Source organism: Salminus brasiliensis, chromosome 1 (assembly GCF_030463535.1).
Source record: "Salminus brasiliensis chromosome 1, fSalBra1.hap2, whole genome shotgun sequence".
Classification (NCBI taxonomy): domain Eukaryota; kingdom Metazoa; phylum Chordata; class Actinopteri; order Characiformes; family Bryconidae; genus Salminus; species Salminus brasiliensis.
Window position 1 is genome coordinate 37,189,575 of NC_132878.1, and position 22,669 is coordinate 37,212,243.

Genomic DNA, 22,669 nt, shown 5'->3' on the forward strand with positions numbered 1-22,669 from the left:
TGTCTCTTTAAAGGCTTTTTAGTAGATGATCAGACATTTCTCTAAAAGATCTGACAGTAGATGATCACATCCCTTTAAAAGCTTTTCTAGTAGATGGTCAGATATCTCTCTAAAGACTCTGACAGTAGATGACCTCATCCCTTTAAAAGCTTTTCTAGTAGATGATCAGACATTTCTCTAAAGACTCTGACATGTAGATGATCACATCCCTTTAAAAGCTTTTTTAGTAAATGATCAGACCTCTCACTAAAGGCTCTGGCAGTAGATGATCACATCCCTTTAAAAGCTCTTCTAGTAGATGATCAGACATCTCTCTAAAAGCTCTGGCAGGAGATAATCACATCTCTTTAAAAGTTTTTCTAGTAGATGGTCAGACATCTCTCTAAAGGCTCTGACATATAGATGATCACATCCCTTTAAAAGCTTTTCTAGTAGATGATCAGAACTCTCACTAAAGGCTCTGGCAGTAGATGATCATATCCCTTTAAAAGCTCTTCTAGTAGATGATCAGACATCTCACTAAAGACTCTGACAGTAGATGATCACATCCCTTTAAAAGCTTTTTTAGTAGACGGTTAGACATTTCTCTAAAGACTCTGACAGTAGATGATCTCATCCCCTTAAAAACTCTTCTAGTAGATGATCAGACATTTCTCTAAAGACTCTGACAGTAGATGATCTCGTCCCCTTAAAAGCTTTTCTAGTAGATGATCAGACATCTCTCTAAAGACTATGACAGTAAAGGTGCATGTATTTGTCACTGTACAGCAAAATGTGTCCTCCGCATTTAACCCATCTGGTAGTGAACACACACTCACACACACTTGTTAGGGGCAGTGAGTACACACACACACACACACACCCAGAGCGGTGGGCAGCCAACTCCAGCACCCGGGGAGCAGAGAGGGTAAAGGGCCTTGCTCAAGGGAATCGAACCCACAACCCTGTTATCGATAGCCCGGCGCTCTAACCGCTGAGCCACCACTGCCCCATGTAGATGATCACATCCCTTTAAAGGCTTTTAGTAGATCCAAAGTTGGCTTTATTCTTATGGCAGCAACATTGTAAGAAAGTAGACAACATTGTGGCGTTAGTGACGTCCCAGACTGAGTTCATTCCTAACCAGAGGTGGCCGTAATATTCTGATATGACTGTCTTGGCGGCAAGCCTGTCCAAATCAGACTGGTGATTGGTAAGTTTCCAGCACATGTATAGAGTTCTAACTCTCAAGCACCTTAATATAGATAAATGAATGCTGAGAACTAATCGTATTGGATATTGCAGTTGCACGTAGAGCAACATCGTCTCATCTGTTTAAGGTCCATTCATGCAGGGGTTTAGCTTGGAGATGCAGCTTCTCTGTACAGAGTGCTGGAAGAAACCTGACTCCACGCTGCACAAACTCCCTGCACAAACACACCAGCTTCCTGTCTTCCGGCCCCTTACTGATCCCATCACTTATTTTTTAGTGCCAGACTCAGGCCTCCCAATCCTGTTGCTGCATTTGCAACTCTAGATGCAAGGCTTTGCTCCACAATTTTGATTTAATCACTTCTTTTCAGGTCCGAGGAACCTTTTCTAGGGGGTTGATGGGAAAAGGCTTAACGCTTGATCCCTGTGTGAGAGGAGCAGGGTGGTCAGAGAGTTCCCAGGGGACAGAGCATGGAGAGTTCCACAGGCTTCCTCACCTCTGTTTAGTTTATGTGGTGCATCCTGTTCTTCAGAATTCAAAATGGAAGTCAATAAAAGTACAGGTGTTTGATGATTGTTTGAAGATGATTAGTAATATTTTATGATTATCATTTTATGAATCTCTGCTGTAAATGAAAGTGTGGGCTAATGTGTGCAAAAGCTTACCCCATATACAGGGTTAATTAAGGGGGCAATTGGGCAGGTTGTGCCTCCTCTTACTGTAAGTTGATCGTATGTCCTATATTACAGCCATCAAGAGGTTTATTTAAAAGTTAAATCATAGTAAATGATCCTAAAATGCTTATGACACAATTTTTTACTTTTATTGCACAAAAAAAAAAGTTACTGCTTGTCTTCAGGGTAATTAAAAATAAATATGTGTTAGAATATGGTGAAAATGTAGATGATAAATATGGTGAAAACACATGACACTGCTGTGGGAATTTGGGAAAATGACTTATTTGGAACTTGGAACTTTTTTGGAATGCATCCTATCCTGCATACGTTTGTGCCCAACTCCTTTATTGAATTAAAAATATGAAGAAAAGTAAAATATGTAGAAAAGAAAAGTAATACATGAAAATAACAAATCTAATTAATCAAGAAGAAATTAGGATCAACACATTAATGAAATTTTATTAACCTTTGTTTTGTCTGGCCAACGTTAGTAGTCCTTCTGCATAAAATGATTGACATGATTAGCTTAGCTCCCCTCCTTCAATCCAAATTTATGGGCAACTGTGGATAGATCCCCCCTCTCATCCTAATCCCCACATCCGTCATCATTCTCCCTCATAGATCAGGTTCCTTTTTTAAAGCTGTCAACTCCTCAGAGCTCGCAGACTGTGATGGCGATATACAGAGTTTTGCATTTCTGTAGAATAGGTGAGATTGATCACTCCACCCCCATGCTTAACAGTTGGAGGGGTGTTCTTTTCATGAAATTCTGCAGCCAAATATATGCTATTTTAATTGAATCAGTCCACAGAACTTTCCAAAATGCATCAAAGACATCCTCTAAAAACCTCTGAATCTGTGAGTTTCTTTCTTTTCCTTTAGTTAAGGTCATATCTGTATAGGTGTTGCACTACCACTCCAGTTAAATTGTCTGTTAAATCGTAATGAAGGTCTTTTTTTTTAATCAAACAGGAGTTTCCATTGGCCTTTCTAGTAAATCCTATGAGCAGTCCTCTCTGAAAGTTTTCTTGGACTTCCAGACCTCAACTTGACCTCCACGGTTTCCTGTTAACTGCCATTTCTTAATTACAGTATGGACTGAGGAAACGTCTACCTGAAAACACTGCTATCTTCTATTAGGCTTCTCCTGCTTTGTGAGCATCAGCTTTTTTTAATGTGCTGATTGTTGGGACAAGGTTTAAGGAGACAGAATGCATGGTGGTCCTTTCCTTTTTTCCCATTTTTAACACTTGTGCACACAATTCTTGTTGATCTTTTGTTTTCTATTGTTTTGTAAATGCTGTCCCTCAACAGTTCAGAAATATCATTGAAAGTCTCATATTCTCATGACGTTCTTGTCCATGGTGACGACAACTGTGTAAACAGTCCTTTTGCTCTTGCTGTTTTTTTAAACACATTTACTGACTCCTATGTGTGTTTGTGTGCAGAGCCCCCTCCAGTCATTACAGTGCCGTCCAACGCAACAGCATCACCGGGATCCGTGACCTTGCTCACCTGCGTGGTGGCCAGCACAGTGCGCTTTAACCTGACCTGGCAGCGTGGCGGTGTGGACATTCGGCCTGATGCCCGTGTCCGGCTCACCACCAACCTTTCTCTGGAGATCCAGCGCGTGACCCCAGACGACGCGGGCTGGTATGGCTGCATCGCTGCCAATGAGGGTGGGGTGTCTGCGGCTCGCATCTACCTGAACGTGCAAGGTGAGTGTGTTCGTATATCCGCTGAGTCATGCCAGAAACGGTGCCCTGGACATTTTTTTTTGTGCCCTTTGAGAGTATTTAGCCAGTGGGCATTTGGGGCTGCAGGCTTAGACCCTGGCTATTGAGGGATCTCATGAGCATGACTGCATAATGAAATGATAGTAAAAGGAGCTAAAAAAGGAAATTTGTGTAATGTGTATAGAATCTTTTTTGTGATTATGCAATTCTCTCTCTCAGGCAGGTCCTTACATTCCTAATAGTGTCCCTATATACCAGCAGGGAATTGAAATGAGGGAAGGGAGTTATCACCCTTAACTTTTTACAAACTTTTTTTGTGCAAACCAGGTTGATTTTAGGGCCAAAGGTCAAGCCATCCATTCAGAGTGATTTACTAAGTTACTGCTTCCCTGGCAAGTCAGGGCGTTTATGTAGTGCCGCGAGTTCCTCAGTTCCGCTGGCGTTTAAGACTCGGCGAGATTTATGCCATTGGGATTGGGACTCCTGGCAGAGCAGGCTTTCTCCCTCCTCTTCAACACTAGATCCGTTTTCAGCGCAGCCCTGCTCCAATATTTCACTGTAATGGTTTATGGGACGTGCGAAAATGATTTACAGCCCAGCCTGTTCACTGGGCGGCTAAATCCTGCGCTTTCCATTCATGTGGGCTCTCATTCTCCAAACGTACAGACCCATGGAGTCGAGAGTGTCCCCTCTGCATAGAACCCCACTGCCCATCTGGGCAAAAGTCCAGCTGTGGACCAAAGCCTAAAGGGACAGATGATTGAGAGGCAGTGTCAGGAATAAAAACAGGGGTAATAGGCAAAAATATTGAGTGTGATACCTCAAGCACTAATAGAGAGGCAAAAATGCCCCCCAAAAATAACATAGCATGATATGAATGCAATAAATCAGTATGAGCAAATGTAGTGTAATAAATCAGTATGAACGAATGGCACTAGGAACGCATTGATCTGATAGCCAGTATTAACTGGAAAATTTAAGACTTGAGGCTTATTACTTAGAGTTCCATCTCTGGAAGCATCTACAAAGACGTTTTCTTGTATTTGAAGAATACTTTGACTAGGCAAGGAACAGTTGAAGCATTCATGGGATTATTTAAGTTTTTAAGAACCAATGTCTTGACTATAGAACTGATAAAGACTCCACTCCCATTTTAAGAGTGTATATATAGTATAAATAAATAAAGAACCGCTGCTTTTACTAAAGAACCTTTGAGGAACCTATAAGAGATTATCACATGCTCTCAAAATAACAGTGTTTTCAGCATGCATGTAATATGATACATCAAAGATGTCCATCCTTAAGCTCTTCCTGATGTATCAAGAATATATAAACAGAGCCTTGCTTACACCTTCCGACAGGAGTGACTTTGGCACATTACTTGTTGAATGACGAGTGTCTCATTTTACCTCAGCAATCTTCTCTGAGACCTAAGACTCCTTTCCATGGATCGTCTCTCTCTCTTCTTCCCCTCTCTACCCCATTTCTTTCCTCAAGCCCTCTATTTTCATACTATGTCAAGTCCTACAAGTTGTAGTTTCTCTTGTCAATGTCAGTCTCTGACTTTCAAACAGCTGTCACACACATTGTGTGTATGTGTATGTGTGTGAGTGTACTCTGTGTGTAATCACCACCTGCAGGGACTCCTGTGTTGTCCTAGTCATTATGACCTCTTTGAAGTGGGACTGCCAGCATAGTGAGACCTGGACAGCATAGATTGCATCACTAGTTCTTTCTCTCTCTCTCTCTCTCTCTCTCTCTCTCTCTCTTTCACACACACACACACACACACACACACACCCAAAGCATTAATACAGTACTCACCATCTGCCGAAATACCATCAGCCAAATCCCAAATACAATAAACCAGGCCTGATATGATCCTGAGAATGAGTTCTATTGGCGAATCAGAGCTGACCTGCCTGTAGCACCAGTCTATATAGACCTCTCTGGACTATCAGCTGTTGTTTAAGCCCTGACATAAGAATTTCTGCGGAAGCTTCAGGTCTAAAAGAGACGTTGGAGGTGTTTGAATGCGCCCCGAGGCTGGTTAAGGAGGTGCGGCTGGAGTCAGTGGTAAGGGCCGGCTGAGCTGTTAAATGTCAGCCCGAGGCAAGCCAGGTCTATTAGAGTGCGCTTTAGTGACTAAGACCCAGGATAATTACAGCTTTACAGCCAGACCCAGGACAGCCTCTCAACAGACGAGGCATGACTGTTCGGATGCATCCGACCTATGCCAAACAGCTTAACCATTTCCAAAGCTCTCCTGGAGGAAGCCCAGTATTTACAGTTGCCCTCAACACTTAGTTTCTCCAGTCACCAAAGCTGCGTTCTTATAACTGTGGTGTTTTCACTAATTTATCCACAACTGGTAACATTTTACAATAAGGGTACATTAACATTCATTAACAGTACTTACAGCAGTAATAAACATGGTTGTAGCTTAGCATTGTCGCAACTAATTAATAATGAACCTACCTAAGAAGTAAGTGGGCAGTTTCCCACCTCTGGTCCTGGGGTATCCCCTATCCTGCACATCTCAGTGATTCCTTCCCTAATACTTAAACTTTAACTCAGGAATGGCTTGTTAGTGAGCTGAATAAATTGATCAGGGAAACACTTCAGGCGGGTTCAAATTGGTGCTTTAATTTTGTATTATTATTGTTTTTTTTATTAAAACTGTATTTTAACTTTCCTTTAGCCCCACCAGTGGTGTTAGTGAACCCACAGAACCAGACTTTCAGTGCAGGGGAGGAGGTGTGGATCAGGTGCTCGGCTAAAGGCTACCCCACACCCACAGTGGTTTGGACCCACAATGACATGTTCATCATGGGCTCCAGCAGGTAATTAACCCCTCTAAATTACACAGCAGTAGGTAACAAAGCACTAACTTTGATGCCCCCCTATTGTGACTGGTGCTGTTGGACTCCTAACGTCTCACTATGTTGTTCTCTTGTGCTCCAGGCACAGGATGACCCCGGATGGTGCGCTGGTCATCAGGAACACAGTGCGGAAGGACGCAGGGGCATATGGCTGTCTAGCCAGCAACATGGCAGGAACCAACACCCAGACTGCCCTTCTTAGCTATATCGGTCAGAATTGAAGCACTCTCAAATGTATAAAACTGACAAGTAAATGTTTAACTTCAGTAGCGTGTGATGAGGCTGATTGATCTAGACTTAGCTGTAGGAATTACTGTACCTCCCATCAACTGTTTTCAATAAGAAGAGCACTACTCCTCTCTAACGCTGACTGACCTTTTCTCTGAATCCTAAGAGTCTCCTCAGGTCACAGTACCCCAGAGCAGACTGCTGACAGGCTTAGGACAGACTGTCGTCATGAAGTGCACCGTAACAGGAATTCCACAGCCAGAGGTTCTGTGGTATAAAGGTAAGGCCCATCCTCAGCATGTATTCATATGGTAAAATCTACTGTATAACACACTCACTATCCACTTTTATTAGCAATGTGTGTAGTTACACCTTTCTAGTGTAGAGATACACCTTTCTGATGTGAACTACCTTATATACTTCATGGTTCCATCTTTCTTATGTATGGTTACAGCGCTCTAGTGTGCAGTCACACCTTTATAATGTACAGTTACATCTTTCTGGTATAGATTGACAGCTTTCACTTTGTAGTGTACAGTTACATCTTTCTGGTTTAGTTACACTTTTATGGTCTATGGTTACACCATTGTATTATACAGTTATACCCTTTGGTATACAGTCACACCTTTTTTGTGTATGGTTACATATTTGTCATGTATAGTTACACCTTTCTGGTGTGTCCTGTCACACTTTTCTAGTGTAAGGTTACACTTTTCTAGTGTACGGTTATACTTTTCTAGTGTGCTGTCACACTTTTCTAGTGTACAGTTACACTTTTCTACTGTAGGGTTACACTTTTCTAGTGTGCTGTCACACTTTTCTAGTGTACAGTTACACTTTTCTAATGTACTGTTACACTTTTCTAGTGTACGGTTACACTTTTCTAATGTATTGTTACACTTTTCTAGTGTAAGGTTACACTTTTCTAGTGTACTGTTACACTTTTCTAGTGTAAGGTTACACTTTTCTAGTGTACAGTTACACTTTTCTAATGTATTGTTACACTTTTCTAGTGTAAGGTTACACTTTTCTAATGTACGGTTACTTTTCTAGTGTACAGTTAGACCTTTCTAATGTATTGTTACACTTTTCTAGAGTACAGTTACATTTTTCTAATGTACGGTTATACTTTTCTAGTGTAAGGTTACACTTTTCTAGTGTACAGTTACACTTTTCTAATGTACGGTTACACTTTTCTAGTGTACAGTTACACTTTTCTAGAGTACAGTTACACTTTTCTAGTGTAAGGTTACAATTTTCTAGTGTACAGTTACACTTTTCTAATGTATGGTTACACTTTTCTAGTGCAGGGTTACACTTTTCTAGTGTACTGTTACACTTTTCTAATGTAAGGTTACACTTTTCTAGTGTACAGTTACACTTTTCTAATGTATTGTTACACTTTTCTAGTGTAAGGTTACACTTTTCTAATGTACAGTTACACTTTTCTAATGTATTGTTACACTTTTCTAGTGTAAGGTTACACTTTTCTAATGTACGGTTACTTTTCTAGTGTACAGTTACACTTTTCTAATGTATTGTTACACTTTTCTAGAGTACAGTTACATTTTTCTAATGTACGGTTACACTTTTCTAGTGTAAGGTTACACTTTTCTAGTGTACAGTTACACTTTTCTAATGTACGGTTAAACTTTTCTAGTGTACAGTTACACTTTTCTAGAGTACAGTTACACTTTTCTAATGTATGGTTACACTTTTCTAGTGTAAGGTTACACTTTTCTAGTGTACAGTTACACTTTTCTAATGTATGGTTACACTTTTCTAGTGTAGGGTTACACTTTTCTAGTGTACAGTTACACTTTTCTAATGTATGGTTACACTTTTCTAGTGTAAGGTTACACTTTTCTAATGTACGGTTACTTTTCTAGTGTAAGGTTACACTTTTCTAATGTACGGTTACACTTTTCTAGTGTACAGTTACACTTTTCTAATGTATTGTTACACTTTTCTAGTGTAAGGTTACACTTTTCTAATGTACAGTTACACTTTTCTAATGTATTGTTACACTTTTCTAGTGTAAGGTTACACTTTTCTAATGTACGGTTACTTTTCTAGTGTACAGTTACACTTTTCTAATGTATTGTTACACTTTTCTAGAGTACAGTTACATTTTTCTAATGTACGGTTACACTTTTCTAGTGTAAGGTTACACTTTTCTAGTGTACAGTTACACTTTTCTAATGTACGGTTAAACTTTTCTAGTGTACAGTTACACTTTTCTAGAGTACAGTTACACTTTTCTAATGTATGGTTACACTTTTCTAGTGTAAGGTTACACTTTTCTAGTGTACAGTTACACTTTTCTAATGTATGGTTACACTTTTCTAGTGTACAGTTACACTTTTCTAATGTATGGTTACACTTTTCTAATGTATGGTTACACTTTTCTAGTGTAAGGTTACACTTTTCTAATGTATGGTTACACTTTTCTAGTGTAAGGTTACACTTTTCTAATGTACGGTTACACTTTTCTAGTGTACAGTTACACTTTTCTAATGTACAGTTACACTTTTCTAGTATACAGTTACATCTGGTTACTGTGGTCAGAAACAGACCAGTGTTAAACGGGGCAGAGTGTGGCTGACATTGTATATGACAATAGATGGACCACAGTCTGTAAGGTGGCAGAGCAAAGCGAGTGGAAACTGAATGGGCACAGAATAGGCTCAAATAATAGTCATAGTTTTTATTTAGTGTGTTCATTGTTTGAATCCTAACCCATACTTAATTTGTAGGTGACCAGCAGGTTAAGGTGTCGATGTTTGTGAGTATGGATCCAGAGCGGGGCACGCTGAGCATTCGGCAGACTGAGGACGCAGATGCCGGAGACTATATCTGTGTGGCAGTGAACCTGGCAGGCACCGCACAGGGGAAAATCACACTGGACGTTGGCTGTAAGAAAATACTCCTATGAGCTGTGTTCTATTAGCTCAGATTGTCTCAGATTCTCATCTACATTCTTTCCTCATTCATAAATTGCATCCAGGGATTCAGTTGATGAGATGTAAACAAATGTCAAATATTGTATTGTTGAGAAACTTGCTGCTGGTGATGATAACCAGACGTTGCAATGTCAGCAACACACATATAGGTATTTTATTGGCTGTGATTAATCCTCCGCACATCTTACTTCTCTTCTCATTCTAGCTGCCCCTCAGTTCACGAGGCAGCCGTCTGACGTGGCTGCAGACATCGGTTCGAACATCACCCTGCCTTGCCACGCCCAAGGCCACCCTGAGCCACGCGTCACCTGGAGACGAGAGGATAACACCGCCCTCTTCTCCCGTCGTCATGGCCACAGCAGTGTCACTCAGAAGAGGAATGGGGACCTGCTGATCACCAGTAAATATATATTTTTTCATTTGCCTGAACAGTTATTTTGCCCTCAATCCTCACCTTAAAAGCAGTTGCTTGCCAATCCTTTGTCGTTTAGGCCTTGGTTCTGTGCTGCAGCCTGCAAAATACACTAATCCTGACAATGTTCTTTGCCCTTCAGACCTGTGGGTAGAAGATGGTACCACCTATTTATGTGAGGCTCAAAACCAGTTTGGCAAAATCCAGACCAAGGCCAGAGTCACTATCACTGGGCTGGGTAAGATGTCTCAGTGTCTCTCTGTTCTCACATGAAAAAAAAACAAAACCCAACAGGAATGACTTTAACCCGTCTCCGGAAAAGTACACTTACAGCTGGAATATTAATGACATTCCAAAACGGTCTGACCTGTGCTCCCAAAAGCTGTCATGGCACCACAATAAAGGTTTCACAGTGCAGACGAGAAGTGATACAGACCTCTGTGGGAAATTAAAACTGCATTCAGGCAGGTAAAGATAACGACTTTAAGGGTAAAGGTTTATCATTGCGACAACCTAGGCTTACCTTCTCTCAGCGACTGCCATTCAGACTCACATTTTTGGATCAGAGCGAGCGTGATGTCAGTCTAGTCAGTCCGTGGGAGAACGCCAGATTAGATTACTGTCCAAACGTGACGGGAGCCGACCCCTCGTGATGGATTCGGTCAGGTTTAGATGGGCTCAGACATTTCCCAGATATTTCCTCGGGCTAGACAGCTGCTCACTTTTAACATATTTGACTTTGCATCCCCCTGATTTAGTTTTCCACTTGCTTTATTTGTCCTCCCTACTTTCATTAAGTCACAGTTGTTAATGTGGCATGCCAGAGTCTCTTACTGTATTATAGCACTGAGCACTAGGAGGCCCATGTGTGGGAAATGGAGCAGCAGATCAGTTCAGAAGACAGAATACAGTTTAGTGCATCAGTGTGTCACTTGCAAAGATCCTGCTCTATGAACATTATGGAAAGTTTATCCAGACTAAAAAATGTTGCAGTGATGTCTAAAATGAATGCTGTAATCACCTTAACACGAGATTTTCACTTAATTTTGGACAGCTATTATTATTAATAATAATAATACAGGGTATTATTATTATTATTATTATTATTATTATATAAATAGGCTAAATTGATTAAAAAGGTAGCACATGTCCTTTTTCATCAGTTCTTTCATTCCAGTTTTCCAGACTAAATAATTTGTTGAGTTTTAACTTTATATACACAAGAAAAATTAAACTCTTTCTTTGGACAAAGTGCAGAAATTGTGTAAAGTGTCGGTGAAAGTGCAAAATTTCACTTCTGTAAAATGTATAATTCTACTTGAGTAGGAATGAAAGTACCAAAGTATATATATATATATATATATATATATATATATATATATATATATATATATATATATATATACACTTTGGTACTTTCATTCCTATTAATATTATTAATATATATATATATATATATATATATATATATATATATATATAGGTATTACTAGTAAAAGTAAGAGGCAAAAATGTCCTCATTAATTAGGTTAGAGCACCGGGCTATTGATGGCAGGGTTGTGGGTTCAATACCCGGGATCGGCAAGCTTGAGCACGGTCCTTCACCCTCTCTGCTCCCTGGGAGCTGCAGCAATGGCTGCCAACTGCTCTGGGCATATGTGCTTACCGTCACTGTGTGTATTTGATCACCAGTGTATGTGTGTGTATGTGTTCACTGCACAGAAGGGTTAAAGGCAGAGGCCAAATTCCATCTGTGTGCAACACTAATGTGTTGACACGAAAAACTCCCTGTGCTCTGCCCTGCTGGGCTATCCTACAACCTGCTGGACCAAGTTACATTGGTTCACAGTGAGAAGTTCCATGTATGCTTTAGGAGGAATGTGAAATGAATATTCAAGTGTGGTCCGTAACTAAGTGTGTGTTAGTTCAGGTTTGTGAGCATGTGGATGTACAAGTGTCAGTGCAACTGTACGTGTGTTGTGTGTGTGGCCCTTTAAAAACAACAATATTGACAAATGTAGACTAAAGGTCATGAAATGCTGCCCTACCACGAGTCTCAGTTGCCCCATAACTCTTTGCTCTGTCTGACTGGGCCGCTGACATGTTTTATATGTCCTGAAGGGCAGTCATGGAAACCTAGCAGGCAAAACAGCAGAGGTGTGGTCAGCCCGATCAGTTTTCTGTATCAGTGTATCCGTTGTGGAATTGCAGGGACAAAGCATTTTGCCATCTACAATCAGCATTTAGTGTGTTAGCTCAGGGAGGGCACAAAGTCTTACAGATACTGAGTTTGAGGCCTGGGCTTTAGTCATTATATGGATTTGGTGACCTGATTGAATGTGGTCCGCTCTTAACATGTTTAGGAATTAGACGGATGGACAAATGGATTTGTGCATGTATGGATGTGAATGGATGGATGGACAGTTGGATTTGCGTATGCACACATATATTCATAGATTGATGGATGAGGGAATTGCGGTGATGATTCATGTGAAGGTGGATGTGATTTTGGCTGGATGGAGAGGATAGATGCATTGGTGGATGTGTTTTTGGATAGATGGGTGGATTGGTATGGATGGATGTAAGGATGGATGAATCAATGAATTGGCAAATGCAGTCTTGGATGATGGATGGATCGATGCTAGTGTAGATGGATTGCATGGATAAATTATATGGATGCTCGGGTGATGCATAAGTGAATGCATAGTTGAACACATGGATGGACAAATAGATGATTACTTGGTTGGATGGATAGGACGGTCATAGATGAATGGATATATGGGTAAATGAATGATAACTGAGTAAATGTGCTCTTGGATGACGGATGGCTGGATTTATGGATGCATAGAAGGATGGATAGATAGAGACATGGGTGCATGGACAAATGCATAGATGGATGAGTGAATATTTGGACGAGTAAATGGATGCTTGGGTGATGGATGGATCGATGCAAGTATAGGTGGATGTCTGGATGAATGAATTAATGCGACAGATGGACGCATGTAAAAATTATATGGATGCTTTGGTGATGCATGGGTAAATAAATTGATGGATGGATGGATATATGGGTAAATGAATGATAAATGAGTAAATGGGCCCTTAGATGACGGATGGCTGGATGGATAGATGGTTAGATAGATGGACGAGTAAATGGATGCTTGGGTGATGGATGCAATGACTAAGTGGATGGATGAGGGAGTGAATTAATGGCTGGGTGAACGAATGAATGAAAAGTTGAACGAATGGATAGATGGATATATAATTAATTTAAGAGCAGGCATCCATAAGCCTTCACTTAGTCACACATACAGTACTTACATATGGAAGTGCACTGAGTACATACAGTATCTCCTTTTTCCAAACCCATTAGAAGGTTATGAGTAAAGTGAAATGTACAAAAAGTGTGTGGTGGAGATGCCAGGACACTGTCAGTGTGGTATGTGTGAAGAGTGGGCTTGTGTCTGGACACCACATTGAAACTTTTTCTTTTTCTCCAGCCTCTCACGTCTATAGAGTGATTTGTTTGAAGGGGGAGATAACCAAGGATTTTACACAGAGCTGTTTGTGTGTGTGTTCATGTGTGTGTTTGTGTAGTCTCACCTGTGATAGCCCTGAGCCCTGCAGAGGTCAGTGTCATTGAGGAGCAACAGGTCACTCTTCCCTGTGTACTGCTGGCTGGACACCCACTGCCTCAGAGACACTGGCTCCATGAGAACACCCTGGTGAGGTTAAACACATGCAAACACTCATGCATATATAAACACTGACACACACACACAGAATTGTTTTAGGTGGCACCTAGACATACTGTAACATTTAGATATGTCTGCTCACCTCTGTTTATGTGTGATAGGTAACATCGGGCCCATATGTGAGTGTCCGGCGTGATGGCAGTCTGCATATAGAGCGAGTCAGTGTGCAGGATGGGGGAGAGTACACTTGTGTGGCTGAAAACGTAGCAGGATCCAGCAACCGCACCACCACTGTCCACATATATGGTAAGATGGTCATGTTTGGCATTGCACTGCAGATCTCTGCCAAGGTTAATACCCACCCACATACTGAACTGAAGAGATATACTAAAGTGTCTACATAGTGTTTTAGTGTCGTTCAGTGTGAAATTTAAAGGGGCATTAGTAGAGATTCTTAGTAAAGCAGCAGCAACGTCCATGTCTGAGGGGTGTGATAGTGTTAGCATTTCGCCCAGATATGTGGTCCTGCCCACTCTGACATTTAGCTTCTTCAGAGTGAAATCAGAAATCTATAAACGCTTCGACTTTGGCTTGTAACGCTTTGCTGCTGCAAGAATAGCCAAGCTCACACAAGTTTATCAGTCACTCACTGTGTTAGGGTTAAAGTTAGCATTGTTAGCTGCAGCTGACCAGTATTACATCTATTTATTTACTTAACTCGCTCTTAAAGTGATACAGATTTATCTGCTCCATTTATCCTTTATGGAAAGTCTGTCACAGCAGTTCATCACAGTATGCAGTGTTTACATACCAGTCTAGGAAGAATGTTACTAATTCAGCATCCAACATTATTCCCTTCACATCAGATAATGATCTTTTCCAATGTTAACTTTTGTTACGAACAGTATTTTTATTTTTTTGGCCACAGCGTTTTGGTTTAGCTGAACAGACAAGGAGATGAGGTGGAGTAATAGGGCACTAAGGAGTGTCTTATTTTGACTGTCCAGGTTTATACCGGGCACTTAATACACATCTATTCATTCCACTGCTAAATTGATTATTATTCATTAATATATTCTACATATTTCACCGTTTTTATTTAGGAGTAAAAGGGAAATAAAACCATGACTGAAGTTAAATTATTGCAGAACCCTTAGTAGATTAATTAGCTAAAGCAGGGAATCCTAGCCCTAGAAATTGAGATCCACTAGGCTAAAGGAGCTGGTGAGGGTTCAATCTTAATACAGCTGGCTAAGTAAGACTGAAGGCGTATAATAAGAGGCTGCTTACACACCAGACAATACAAGGACAGAGAGGTAGATGCATATGCTTGAATACCTTGTCCATCTAGGAGGTGTGTACACAGCTGAAGCAGGGTCAGAGTTCGAAATTAATCAGGCTAATCACCACAAATCACCACAAATCTTTGTCCACCCATCTGTTTTTCCATTGGTTTATGCAGAGTACTATGCAAGAAACCTGCCGTACAGTTATTTCATGTCCGGTCATAATCAAAGTGTGATTCCACTGATGTCTATCACCACCAAGTCTCTCTCTAGAGCAGCAGTTTACAACAGACCTTTCTGAATGAAATTATTTTTTCAGTTCTGGAGATACTGTAGAGGAGATTACATATAATAACCCACTTGAATTAAAAAGCAGGTAGTGAAGTCTAGAAGCAACTGTACAAGACAACAACGTTAGACCACCAAAACATGCAAAACGAGTCAAAAACGGGCTGACATTATTCATCAGACTCTGATTCCTCTGCATATGCCATGCACAATAGGGCTTTATTCCCAGTTCTGCTACACACATGTACACACACACACACACACACTCCTGGAGAGTATCCCCCTGTCATTAATGCATATTTGATTTGGGACGGAGTGCAGCAAAAACAGAAGCAGCTGTGTAGTGCAGGCTGGTCCAGCATCGGACTATAAGGGGTGGAAAACGGGCTCCCAGTTCTGTTATTGGAACCTCTTTTGCAGATCCATGTACTGATCCACCCTCACAGACAGGAATTGAGCATGGCAGGTGAAAAGTGGGTTTTAAGGGCCTGAAACGAGGTCATTCCGACGCACCACGCCTCGATTTTAAGAGGCATATGAATAGGCCAGCGCTGACATTTACTACCACTTACAAGCCATATAATATGCTACAGAAAGGAGTTCCATGCTGTGTGCAAGAGAAAGCCAGCCAGCCAGACAGACAAAAAGAAAGCAAAAAGGGTTAATATGTATATATTTAGAAATGTTTTGCCCCTAAAAATTGATTGCCCCCTATTTCTGGGTTGTAATTGACATTTGTTCATTTTGAAAAGGTCCCTCGTCCAAGTTAATGCAACTAAATTGAACAGTCAGTGATCAGTGACCACTGTGAGTGCTTCAGTTATCGACCAACCTCGCTGTGGGCCAGCCCTGTCCAATCTAAATCAGAGTGAACTTGGCACTCACAGGTTGTTCGGTCAGGCACATTATTCCACAGAAAAGAGAGATTGCTGAAGACCTCAGGGAAGAAAAAAAGATTGTGGAAGCCTATTAATCTCTAATTTGTGAATTGGAGAGGTTGCAAAGCCCCTTTTTAAGGCTTCAGGGCTTCACTGAAATACAATCAGAGCTATTCTGTCCAAAATGGAAAGAGTGGAAAACGCCCTCCCGAACCCTCTCCAAGAGCACAGTGTAAAATCACTCAAGAAGTGACAAAGAACCCAAAAACAACATCTAAAGAAATGCAAGACTCTCCTGCCTCTGAGGTCAATCAAGCATCAGGTAAAACACTGGTCAAAAATTGGATCTATGGCAGAATAGTACTGCAGGAAACTATTTCTAACCAAGAAGAATATAAAAGATTTGGACTGGGTGGTCCATTGTAGATGCGTGGTAGATGCACACCTAAGATTCAACTAGGGTTAGGGTTAAGGTCAAGGTTAGGTGTAAGGGTTACATTCAGTTTACAGTTCAGCTGCATTTAATAGATATTTAGTGTAATATCAGGTGAGGTCTACAATCAGGTCTACGAGGCATCTATAATGGACCATCCAAGTAAAGTGACACCAAAAGATCATCTCCAAAAGCTTGCCAAAAGTTCTGGGACAGTGTGTTTTGGACAAATGGATCTAAAGTGGAGCTTTTTGGTTGAAAAAACTCAACACTGCTTTTCAAAGTAAGAACTTCTTACCTACTATAAAGGATGGTGGTGGTAGTGTGATGGCTTGGGAAGCATTGCTGCATCAAGACCTGAATGCCTTGATATATGACCACTGAGGGAACTATGGATTCTGCTCCTGATCAGAGAAATCTTAACCCCTTCTTACTGCAAGGCTTATTAAACACAAAGGTGTATTATTCAGTAACTACAGGGACTTCTCTACAAACTGGTGGGCCATAGGCTTTTCAAGAGGTTAACATTTGTGACTGTGAGCTGAAGCTAGGGCGTAGTTGGGTCATGCAACTAGACACTTTTTCACTGTGCTGTAAATTACGGACATGCTTATGTGGAGAGAGAATAGTGGTCTCAATACTAAAAAGATTGTTCTAAACTATCTAGATATATGTGTTCATGCTGACTGAGCTCTCTATACCAGATAGAGAGAGTTTCAGATGTCGTTCAGCCATGGAATTCAAAATTACAAGTCAAGTCTGTTCTGTATCACATTAATGCTTGAGCTTTTTTCTGTTTCTCCTACTCCAGTGATGCCCACTATTCAACATGGCCCACAAGTGTTCAGTACCATTGAGGGAATTCCCATTTCGCTACCATGTCATGCACGGGGAGTGCCCAAACCAGACATCACCTGGGCTAAGGTATACCCTTCTGCTTACTCAGGCATGCGCATATGTACACACACTGATACAACTACATATTTACACCACACAACGACACCCTAGCAGAGTGTAGAGTGTAGAACACCTACGGTACATTTATTGCTGAATGCTTGAGCCATAGATGGTATTGTCTAGCGCTGCACTGTTGGGTTCAGTGGGAAAACCCCAGAACCTTCCAGGCCTTCAGATGTTTTTACTGATATTTCTGATATTTCAACTCTCTTGTCCCACAACAAAGGGATTTAATTTTTGATATATCATTTATTTCCCCACCAGGACATATGATGTGCAGTCAGGTTTTTGTACATACATATTTAGCTACATAGAGCCAAGCCATGTACATTCTCTCATTGGTCAGAACCCCACTTCTGTAAGATCTGATTCCAGCACAGTTTGGTGGTTTTCCTGCTCAAGCATAGCTGATTCAACTCCTGAACCTGTTGGGTTGGGCCTTCTGGAAATCCTACATATGTCACTGTCTGTAAATATTAGCAGAAGCCTTAGAAGTTTTCAGTCAGTCTTTAGAAATGAAGAACAGTGGTGGCCGCTCTGAACCAGAAATCACTAATAAGTGTTGTTGTAAAGCTGCAACAGACAGGAGTAAAGTGTTTGTGTCTGGGATGAGCTTCAAATTAATCATGGAATATTTTAATGCTGTTAGCTTAGCTCTAGCATGCTAATAAAATCCGACAGGGGAGCTAGCATGATCATTTTTTCCTCATTGGCTTGTTCTTTATTGGTGTGTAATTTGCAGTGTAAGTTCATTTCTCCCACATATTATGGAACTACAGTCAGATGTGTGTTTGTGGCTTGGCACTGTTGGTTTGGGTTGATCCCAGAGAGCAGTGCCGGAGAGGTCTGTTAAAGCCACATCTGCCTCATAAAGTATTTATATCTCAATGGCCTTTCAAGAGCAACATGGGTGAATCCAAGTCTGCAAAGGGTATTCAGAAGTGTGTGCGTGCTTGTGTGTGCGCGTGTCAGACTTCCCTGCGGCCCCTTTTGAACGTGTAGTCCGGCTTTTGGACTCATAAGGTAGTGGAATTCAAGGGGACAGGGTGATGAAGGCACCATGAAATCTAACTTGCTGAAAGGTTTTTCTGTCAGGTTTGATTGAGTTCCACCTTTGTGACCATGCGGTGAGCCAGGGGAAGCCTGGGAAAGTGTGATTGCACCCTCCACAATGTATTAAAAGCATTGCGTAGGCCTGCTGTGGACTGCATAAAGAACCCTGCAGCAGAAGTGCAAGGATGCAGAAGTGCTTTATTAGCATTTGTTCTAGTGTAGCATGTGACACCACTGCAGACGGGGCCAGCTTGTTACACACCCATGAACACGGCAGCTATGCAAACGTTGCCATCAACAATAAACAGAAACACAATAAAATAACATAAGTTCAGAGCTGAGTAGCTCCACTGCCTCAGCAAGCCTTCCCAGACTACGCGTGATGCACTATTAAAATAGCAACCCGCCAAAGTCAGATCGCACCTGGCTCTTAAAGGGAACGGCAGGTCACATGCTAATTGGTTTATTGCACGTTACACCCAAAACACACCCATGATTAATTAAGTTGTACTTTTCCCGTCGTTATGATAGCAAAGACACACTGACACACCCGAAATCAAGCTGCACGGTGCATGGTTGCTACCCAAAGATCGGTAAAATAGGGCCCTAAGACCCCTAACACTACATGTACCCACATGTATTGCATTTATTTGGCATCTACCAAATGTTAACAATATGTTAATCTGGGTTTTAGTTTCAGTTGGTTTTAACAGCACATTAGTAATTAGTAAGTAGTTTTAGTTTGTTTTCATATTCAAACCATATTTCTGTACTTTCAGTTTAGTTTTAGTCTTTAGTTATGTTTCCTGCACATGGGTTTTGCCATGCTAAATTAGCCCTTGCTAAATGAGACCTAGCTGTTTTAGATGCATATTACACATTAGCATAAGCTACTGGTCTTGGATCAGATCTTGCTTTTCATAGCTAATAATACAAACTTACAGACAGACGAAGCTGATTCTACATCATCACTTTTACTGCCAGGACAAGTCAAGTCCAGCGAGTGCGGTACAGTCTTGTACAGGTCCAAAAATATGGAGAACAAATTTGGACCTGCCTGTGATGCTGGACGGTGGTGCTGCATTGCTGTCCAAATACCGTTAAAGCCCACTGTGTTGGTGTGTTTGTGTATTGTCACAGCGCGGGGAGCTGCTGGATCTGAGCGGTGGGCTGTTCTCTCTGGAGGAGGACGGCAGTCTGCACATCGCTTCCCCCAGTGGGGAAGAGTCTGGAGAGTTTGTGTGTACAGCCACTAATCCAGCTGGATACAGCTCCAGAAAAGTCCAACTCACTGTCTATGGTTAGAGTCCAATAGCATGCTTTCTTTCTTTGCGTCGTTCTTACTTCACCTCTCTATTTCTGCTTGTCTTTTTCATTCTCCCCACCCCCAATCTGGGCTTCATGTGGGCTGTCCTCAGTCTTGTTTGTTGTGTTCCTGGAAATGAACAATGAATGGTTCTCAGTTCAGACAATTTTTGTAGAGGCATGTATGTATTTTTGTAGTTTTAAAGCCTTCTATATTATTATATATCTCTGTTTGTGTGTGTGTGTGTGTGTGTGTGTGTGTGTGTGTGTGTGTGTGTCTACATATACTCAGTGAGACCCAGGCTAAGCGGAGGTGGAGTCAGTGATCAGTCTGGATCAGGAGAGCTGTTAGAAATGTCCGTCAAGCTGGGCAATGATGTCACACTGCCGTGTGAAGTACGGAGTGTTCCACCCCCCATCATCACCTGGGCCAAGGACAAGCAGCTCATCTCCCCATATTCCCCCAGGTGAACACACGCATACACACAATTATGTCTGTAGCACAAACAGTGCAGAGTCTGCTACATCAGGTCAGATTAGACAGCTTAGACAATAGAATTAGGTGAGAGGAGGCATGGATATGAAAGTGGTACATCCATCTGGTTAGGCCTAATAGACTTAAACACTCAGTAAATTGCAAATATGACTAAAAAGCTCCAAAATGGTAACTTTACAGACGTTGTAACGTGTAATTTGTAAAATAATGCAACTTTAAGGAATTTCTAATGGTCCATGCATCAAAAATCGTTAATACAATGTAAAGGACGGGGGGCAGTTTGCTTACGTTTGGAATATAAGACGCATACTAACGTTATTTTGCCTCTGAAAATGAAGATAATTGATGCACACAGAGCAGGAGAAGGCAGAGGTCAGAGGCCTGAATAAACAAAGAAAACATTGAGAAGGAGCTTCCTCTAGAAATGCGAAAAAGGCCAATCAGAACCCTGTTTAACTTTAGGCAGGCTGGGTGGTGGTACACTGTTTTACTGTGCAGCGACACCGGCACAAATATGACCTCCGTTGATGAGTCCTGCATCCTCACCACAAAATTCAATATCAGACGTTTTTCTTCGGAACATCTGAACAATATTTTAGCATTTATGTATTATATGTATGTAATATATATGTAATATAAAGTGTGTACAAACTGTTGTTCTATTAACAAGAGTTCAGTCTGGTGTGTTGTCAGGATATGAGTACCTCTTCCTAATGTAGAGACCCCCTTCCCGCCACACACACACATACACACACACATGAGTAACTCTGTGTTGTCAAGACTTGATTGCAGCCTTAAGGCAAAGAGATTTTGGCCGGATCAAAATTACACAGCAATCAAACTCTCCCTTTTTCGGCTCTGTGATGGAGCGGAGGGGTATAATTTAGTAAGCTTGTCAGTGTACTCCACAGGCGTCTGTTGTGGTTGTGTGGGATGTGAACGCAGGCCGAGAGTGCGCCGAACCGTTTGCGTATGTGTGTAAAAAAAATGACGTGCTCTGCCACGCTTCGCGTTCACCATAATCCACGCATTAATTTCCAGTGCCCTTATGACTCCACCTCTCTCTGTCTGATAGACACACTCAGCTGCCCTCAGGCTCCATGAAGATCACAGAGGTGCGCGTGACAGACAGCGGCACGTACCTCTGTGTGGCCACCAACATTGCCGGCAACTTCAGCCAGGCTGTCAGACTCAGCGTCCTCGGTAAGATCTGCAGGGGCCTCGTTTATCTTGGATCTCATCAACAGGCAAAGTGCTTTAGGACTTTTACTGTTTTGTGAATGACCCTGAGTGCCCTTACAACTGACTAAACGTTCACAATGAGTGTATGTCTGATATGTGTAAAACAACGCCTGTAGGTTATAACGGGGTCCTCCAGAGCAGCAGAGTTTAACCTCTAATCCAAGCCTGCAGCATTTTCTAAGTCTAAGGCCTCTTAGACTCCTAGATTTATCATACACATATTTTCTTAGTGGCTTAAAGGGGAATTCCACCTGTTTTTTCTATTTCTCTGTATAACCAAGTAATTAGCAAAGACATTCAGAGTGGTTTGATGATAAATGCTGTTTTAAGAGGACTTCTTGTCAGAAGTGTTGATGGGAACCCGACGTCTGAAACATTTAATGCCTACCTCACATAATATTATTATGGGTTATGGGTCATTCCATGAAAACAGTTTTTCAATCTTAAATATTTTACTTCAGATTGAACCTTTAACATACAGCAGCGTTTGATTACTGAAAACTGATTAGCAAAGAATAGCCCCACCAGTTTGTACAGACGTCCCTGTATTTACTGAGCAATACACCTTAGTGTGTAATAAGCCTCACTGCATTAAGAGGTTAACTGATGTAATTGATGTCAGTTAAATATGAAAACATTAATTTATTGTCACATGTGCTAATTTATTAAGGCCCCCAACTTATCCAACCACAGGAATCAAGTTCTGTCCCAATAACATGATGAAGAGTTCAGAGTTTTATCCAACATTTTATGGTTTCTCTCTTCTTGAGGCTGTCCATCAAGTAGACCATGTCCATACCATTACACAAAACAGACAGAGAAGACCTTTTTCTGTTATCACTGTTGCAAAAAAACCCCAGCAAACTCCTTTAATTAACTGTTGACAAAAATACATTTTGCAAAATCTGCGCTTGTGTGTAATCATGACCTGTTCCCCCCACCACAAGTT

The 22,669-nt window shown here is 41.3% G+C and overlaps 1 protein-coding gene across 1 annotated transcript in view; it reads left to right on the forward strand.

Moving 5' to 3' along the window:
- Positions 1 to 22,669, forward strand: part of hmcn1 (hemicentin 1) — a 120,797-nt gene that overhangs the window by 37,506 nt on the left and 60,622 nt on the right. Inside the window, exons 11-23 of the mRNA XM_072678767.1 lie at positions 3,318 to 3,587; positions 6,307 to 6,448; positions 6,570 to 6,697; positions 6,882 to 6,995; positions 9,472 to 9,630; positions 9,884 to 10,078; positions 10,233 to 10,328; positions 13,685 to 13,812; positions 13,944 to 14,088; positions 17,479 to 17,591; positions 19,818 to 19,977; positions 20,275 to 20,449; positions 21,554 to 21,681. Coding sequence (XP_072534868.1) covers positions 3,318 to 3,587; positions 6,307 to 6,448; positions 6,570 to 6,697; positions 6,882 to 6,995; positions 9,472 to 9,630; positions 9,884 to 10,078; positions 10,233 to 10,328; positions 13,685 to 13,812; positions 13,944 to 14,088; positions 17,479 to 17,591; positions 19,818 to 19,977; positions 20,275 to 20,449; positions 21,554 to 21,681 — 1,953 coding nt within the window. The remainder of the gene's footprint in view (positions 1 to 3,317; positions 3,588 to 6,306; positions 6,449 to 6,569; positions 6,698 to 6,881; positions 6,996 to 9,471; positions 9,631 to 9,883; positions 10,079 to 10,232; positions 10,329 to 13,684; positions 13,813 to 13,943; positions 14,089 to 17,478; positions 17,592 to 19,817; positions 19,978 to 20,274; positions 20,450 to 21,553; positions 21,682 to 22,669) is intronic.